The sequence below is a fragment of the Gavialis gangeticus genome, unplaced genomic scaffold (assembly GCF_001723915.1).
Source record: "Gavialis gangeticus isolate Ggan-Ray unplaced genomic scaffold, GavGan_comp1, whole genome shotgun sequence".
In the NCBI taxonomy this organism is placed as follows: domain Eukaryota; kingdom Metazoa; phylum Chordata; order Crocodylia; family Gavialidae; genus Gavialis; species Gavialis gangeticus.
Window position 1 is genome coordinate 34,342,717 of NW_017729034.1, and position 7,002 is coordinate 34,349,718.

General features: G+C 46.0%; 1 protein-coding gene across 1 annotated transcript; it reads right to left on the reverse strand.

Moving 5' to 3' along the window:
- Positions 1-14: 14 nt before the first annotated feature.
- Positions 15-2,592, reverse strand: NANP (N-acetylneuraminic acid phosphatase). Its single transcript, XM_019527543.1, has 2 exons — positions 2,335-2,592; positions 15-1,379 (listed from the first exon to the last, which is right to left on the reverse strand). The coding sequence occupies exons 1-2, from the start codon at positions 2,422-2,424 to the stop codon at positions 657-659; spliced, it is 813 nt and encodes a 270-aa protein (XP_019383088.1). The 5' UTR covers positions 2,425-2,592; the 3' UTR covers positions 15-656.
- Positions 2,593-7,002: the final 4,410 nt, after the last annotated feature.

Sequence of the window (7,002 nt, forward strand, 5' to 3'; positions counted from 1 at the left end):
AAAAAAAAAAAAAAAAAAAAAAAAAATCACTGCAGGGAGGAGGGAATCTGTGAATAAGGGCAACAACTCTCAAAATTAACTGAAAAACCTTACCTCACTTTCCCTCAAAAATCAAAGCCAAAACTTGTTAAAGCATCCTGACATGTTGGATCCCATTGTTTTTATGTTTTTAATATTGAAATTCAGTTCTTCTGGAGAAGAATTTCCAAATCCAATTATGAAAGTTTACTAGATTTACTCTCTCCTGACTTCTCCTGTTTTGCACACTGCAAACAATCTTTACAATTAAAGTTCCTGCTAAACTTATAAGCGAGGAAATTAATTGGGGGTGGAAAAAAAAAAGTCAAAACATTTTTTTTCCCTTTTCATTATGAAATTAGAGAGACTGATAAGAGACTTAGGTTGGAGACAGACATGCCTAAGAAACAGTCTGTCAAACTAATTTCCAGGTGTAGACAGTTTAAGAGAACTGCACTTATGCTTTTCCTTTTCAAAAAACTTTCAAGCAGTAAGTATTGGATTGAATCTTCTATACTTTTCCTCTACTCAACTCCATGCACAAATATCCACGCATCCACCGTTTAAGTAAACATAATGTTCACATTAGAAAGATTTTTAGAGCCAAATTTTAACCTGAGCATTATCAATCTAAGCACTTAGCATTTCTGCAATTCTATAGTGGAACTGTCATGTATTTCATTAATACTAGCCATTTTATTTTCTAGGTTAGCATTCACTTTGCGGTCCATATTTTGTAAGAGTGCTGGAAGATCAAGAACAGAAGAAATGACATAGTGAGGTACTGGGGAGGTATTCATAGGCTTTACCACTGTTTTATTTATCCAGACAGTTGCTTTCAAACCAGCATTCAAACCTCCTTGAATATCTGTGTCTAGGGAATCACCAACCATGACACACTCCCCAGGCTGCACTCCAAGGAGATCACAACAGTGATGAAATATAGAAGGCGCTGGTTTTTCTTCTTTCTGCTCTCCTCCCACAACAATAGCATCAAAATATGGTTGACAGGCACATGCTTCAATCTTCTCCCTCTGCGTTTGCTTGTCTCCATTAGTTAAAAGAAGCAGGCGGACCATTTTTCGAAGTTCAGTTAACATGCATCTTGTATCCTCTGGCAGGATGAGATGCTGGAGGCGTGTCCTTTTCCACAGGAAATAACACTCTGCAGCCAGATTTCGATTGACTTCACCACCCCTTGTTTCTTGTATAGCTTCTTCCCAATGTGAAATTCTTAGATCAGTAATGCACATATTTGCTGGATCATGACACTCTTTGAGGAGCTTTACTTGGACCTTCTCACAAACACCGCGGGCTTCTCTTTCATCATAGTGATGTTTGGACTGCAAGACACTTATTACCTTTAGCAAATGAAAGGGAGAAAGAGGGTCTCAGTGGTGTATTATGCATTCAGGAACAACTAACACCTTCGCTTATCACCAGCCGTACTTTTTTCCAGCAGTCACAAGTCCATTAAAAAAAGCACAAGTTTTTCCATTAACGTATTATTCAACGTAAGTAAGGAAGTCTGGCCCCTGTGTACTTCGCACTTATGGCTGTGCTCCACCAGAAAGCACCTGGGATGGCTCCGTGCTTCTCAAAGGCACTCTAAGTTACTACACCCTTTTTCACATGTATCTTGTGCTTTGACAAGAAGTCCTTAGCTCCGTGGCAATCCTTCATGCTCTCTTAAGCCCTTGCTACGTTACATATACTACACAATTGACTGGCAAATTGCACGATAAATGTAGGCCAGCCACACGTCACGTCATTATCACACAATAAAAGTGACTTTCCAGCTATAAGAAAAGCCAACCAGCTATCAAGCTAATGCTTCAAAAAAGTGCAACAATTTTACGGCTGGTTTCAATCCAGCTTTCATTCGAATGTGTAGCAGGGCCCTACGCTACGAAGCAAGAGCCTTTTTTAAACGGCATCTTTTACTGGACCGAGTCGCTAGATCTCTCTGCCAAGTGGCTCAATAAGAGATACCACTGCTTCTTCCGTATCTCCTAAACCACCAGGGCTCCCATACTGCGCTCATGTAAGAAACAGATGCACTAACTACGTGAATGTGGAAAGCTGCTGGCCCAGCTAGGCGGAGGCAGTTGTTATCCCCACACAATATAGCATCCCTCTTGATAAGAGCCCTCTAGCTTCACCGAGGGCTGAAGCCGCGCGGCCTTAGTTCCCTCCTGCTGCTACAGGAGCGGGGCCGGTGCCACCCTTGATCTCCAGAGCCTGCGGGCGGGGGGGGCCTTGGCTCCCCCACTCCGAGGACCGTTGGGAGACGCTAGGGGGCCGCTGGGCCGATACCTCCTCGATGGCGCGCCGCCCCGCCGCCGCCGTGTCCACCAGCGTGTTGTCTAGGTCGAAGAAGACGGCCTTGACGCCCTGCAGCCCCATAGCGCCAGCCCGCCTCGCACTGCCCCAACCGTCACCGCTCGCGGACACTAACGTAGCTCCGCCCTCGTCTCGCAAAACTCCTCTAATCTCGCGGGAGTTCCAGCCCACGGAGGCTATGGGGGGGCGGAGGGGACGAGGAGGTCAACTCTCGCGAGGACCCGCATCTATGTGCCGGGGCCGTGGGTTTCGTTTGACTTGCCCCGCTGCTTCCCCTCGAGAGAGGGCGGGGGGGTCTGAGGCTGCTCTGTGCGCATGCGCCGCGGCGTAGGCTGAAGCGGCCGTTGGCCAACGGCTGTACCGCTGTATGGAGAGCGCTGAGGCGGAGGCGCTGAGCTCAGCAGCCCTTCCCTCTGCCGGCAACCAGCTGGGCGCAAAATGGGTGCATTCCCGTATGCCGGAGGAAGAGTGTACGTGCTTGAAAGCTTGCAAATAAAAAATACATTTTGCAACGGTCTAGTTGGTGTGATAAAAGATATCTCTTGTATCACACTGACCGTCTGGGTACACGAGGACCCCCAGTACATATGTGGTACGCTCCCCTCTCCGGCAAAGGGCCTTCAAAGCTGCCTGCATCTTTTGCAGACCCTGCGGGGTGTGACAAGTCTTGCGTGACCATCAGCCCCAAGTCACCAGTCCTGAGGAGCCGTGTCACACAGCAGGCAGGAAAGGGATGGGTCTCACTGTTCTAGACCTGACACTAGATCATTTCCATAATGGGCTGAGACGAAAGGAGCAGCAGGTCGCCGTGAGGAAATTGTTGCCCCTCTTTTAAATGACACTTCTGTTACGAGAAGGGCTCCAGAGTCGGGAGAGGCAACCGCCCCTCATCCATCTCCTGTGTGGCCCTGCTGGTGACCCCACTCCTCAGGACTGGTGACCAGGGCGTGCTGAAGTGACAGCCATGCTCTGGGGGCTCTCCTACACCATACAGTGCTTCTTATTACTTTTATGGGAATGCGAGTTGTCTGTCTTGACAAGAAAATGCCAACATTAGTGTTTGTGCAGTCCCAAAAAGGGACTGAACCAGGGGTCAGCAACATTTTTGGGCAGAGTGACAAAAACATCTGCAATCGTGATTTGTTGGCGTGCCAGGAGCGGATGGCAGGGAAGCTGCAAGGTACCCAATACTTGTGGCAGTGCCACCCTGGCCCCTTCCCTGCCATCAATTCTGAGGTGCACATGCCAAGCAAAATGCTTTTGTGTGCCACACTGGCTGGGGGTTGCCTACCCCTGGACTGGACAAATTTTGGGGCGGAAAGGGGCATCAGTAGCTATTGAGTATGGGAGTTATGGATAGAGATACAGCCTCTGAACTGGAGCTTCCTAGACCTTAAATGCTGGAGGCTGCAAGTGAGAGAGGAACACTGGAAAAAACCCTGGTCATACCCAGTTCACTACCTTTCAGCCTCTGCTGTCTGCCACCAGGACAGGAAACTGGGTAAGATGGACCTATGGTCTGAGCCAGTGAATGGCAATTCGTGTATATAATTACATCATTCTGAGAGGCAAGGATTTCTGAGGGTGATATGTTTTATTAGACCAACTATGTAGTTGGGATACAATTTGACAAGCATTCAAATACACGATATTCTTCCTCATGTCCAAATGTCATTTTTTTTACCTGCTTGAGGAGAGAGGCACCTTAATCTTCATGAAGTGCAAGCCGATTGTCTTTATGGAGGAGAATGTTAGGGTAGCTAGTCATATTTAGCTTAGTTGCACCAGCTTGAGTGGTGAATTATAGTATTTAAACTTTTCTTTTATATTCAGCCTTATTTAACCATTGCTTAAGTTTTTATATAGCCTCTTTATAATTTGAACTTTTCTTCTCCATTCTGAGGTTGCCTTGAGCTTGCTTTCACATTGTTTCTCTCTTTTCTTACCACTGTGAAAAGCTGTTTATGTTCTTCTAACATTACCAACACTGGTGTTTATAGTGTGAGTCTTGTTACTAGCTCAAATTAACTGAACTTGGCACTAACCAACTAAATCAGAGGGATGGCATGATTGGATATGTTAATAAAAGGTGATAAGAGGGGACCAGTTGACAGTGCCCAATTGCAGAGCCCTTGGAATTTCCAGAGTTGATGGACAGACCACATTAGGAGTCTGGGGCATGCCCAACTTAAGATACTGGTAAAAGACCAAACTGAGATGTGTGCATATGATGGGCTTGTTGGAACAAAGGAATATGATGATAGGATAAGAACATGAACAGTATGATGATCACAGGGAAACCATTCATTAGTACCTGGAAATGAAGAATCATCAGAAAAAAAAGCATAAAAGGTGGGCAACAAGGAAGTTGAGTGTGTGTTGTTGTCCTACAACATCTGGACTGAAAAACAGCCATTACCCACAGATGACCACTCTCTAATTTCAGGAACTGATTGGCCACCTTTCTGTGAAGTAGAGTAATATCTGGGATTAGGTGAGACTATTAAACTACATGTTTTTCTCTCTATGTAGAAACTATTAATGCATTTAATATATTATAAAGTTAGATTTTAGTTAGGTTGAATTGTATGAGGTGTATTCCGTGTTAAACTCCTGGTTAATTATGCTTTAACAATCCTTTAGCGCCATGGGGCCGTGACAGATAAGGTTGGTAGTCTTAAGGAATAGCTGATAATCTTTCAAAACGCTGGGGATAGATGTCCACATAGCTCCCCACCCCTGCCGGTGGCACGTGACCCCTTACCCTGAAGACGGTCTTCTGGCTGCACATGGACCCTTGGAACCTGTCGTGACAAGTGGCTGCGTCACCCCACCCCCTGCTGTGCTTTCTGGGCCCTCCTCTGCTGAGTGGCATGACAGAAGGCTTCTAGGGCATGCAGGCCACATGTTAAGTGCTCGTAGATTGGGATACGCCCACTGGCCACCAGTTGGACAGCCCTGAGTTAGACTATGGAGAGAAGGAGACTTAACAGATAGCAGAGGGAAAAATTGACAACTGTTACCAGGTTTGCCCATCACTTTGCGGGGGAGCTCATTTATTAGGGGTATGTTTCTGGGGTCTCTAATTCTATCAGTGTGCTGCTTGTGTTACTTGTGTTTCTATATGGAGCTGTATCTCTCCCTTCTGAAAGTCCTCACCCCCAATGGAGCTATCTTGCAGGACTCAATTTCAATGGGGTTGGGTTCTTCCAACCAGCAAATCAGTCAAACACAGGTATGCACATACACAAACAGGTCAACAGGACATGCCTAAGCCAGGCTGGGTTATTTAGCACTGACAGACTAACACTCTCATATGCCTTGAACTCAGTTCATCAGGGGAACAATAAAATGCAGTCAGACACAAGCACATGGGTTCACAGAGCACATCTGAGTCAGGCCGAACTATTCAGCATTGATAGGCTGACACCCTCACATGCCTTGAACTCAGTTCATCCCTTATTTCAGCAGAACAATAATGAATGCAGTTAGACACACATACACGCATGCTAACAGAGTACGTCTGAGCAGGCTGGTCCGATCAGCTCTTTCAGCTGATACCCTCATGTGCCTCAAAACTCAGCACGTCACAGTGGTTCTAGTAGTAACCCCCTTGATGAGCAGACCCCACTGTAGTATTGGGCATTACAGGGATCTTTGCATTAGGTAAAAGAAGCATTGCTGCAGAGCAAATGGGGAGGTCAAGGGGAAGAAAGATTAAGTGAGGTTCAGAGAGAGAGTATAGCAACCAGCTTGACCATAAAAGTTACTTATGGCCAGGTGTATGAACTTCTGATGATACCAGTAATAATAGCCATACAAGAGAGACAAATAAACAGTTACAATATTACCTAGTTACAATTAGGTTTTGGGGGAAGTCTAGCTTGAGTTTGATTAGCAGAAGTCAGGTTTGGAAAGCTGTTCCTAGAGCAAGAGAATAAAAGTCAGGTTCCTGGAGGCAGAGAGAGAGAGAGTGATCAGCAGAAGTCCAGTCTAGAAAGCTGTTCCTGGAGTGAGAAAGCAAAAGTCTGGTTTAGAAAGCTGTGCCTGGAGTAAGGGAATAAAAGTCAGGTTCCTGGAGTCAGACAGAGAGAGAGAGAGAGAGAGTTGGGCTCTCACCACTCAGCAAAGCTTGAACCAGCAGAGGTTCTCCCAGGTGTTTGTTGGAGCTTGCAGACGGGCAGAGTGCTCGGCATGATCAATGGAGGGATTCCAGGCAGAAAAGGAGTGGAACTGGTGCAGCTTTTGGATCCAATCATCAGTACAGTTACTTGAGCTTTGGGTAGGGGTTTTGTAGAGAACTAACAATGGCTCAAAGGAGAACACTAGGTTTATTTGTGGGTAAACAATGGCTCATATGGTGGATAATAGGAACTGATCTCTCCTGGCTATGAGTGGAATTCCTCTGAGGAAGCTCACAATACAGACAGGCAGATTCAGTGTTTTGGATACCAATAGAGGAGTCATTACTAGAATTGGTCTAATAAATGCTGAGCTGCCTGTGTGTAGATGTGGGTTGATTAGCATTTGGAGCAAGGATTCCCCATCATGCAGTGCTCTCCTGCTTTTCTGATCCCAGAATTAAGTGCGTCCTTGCCTTGGAATCTCTGTTCTCCATCCTGAATGCTAATGAAGGTGCAT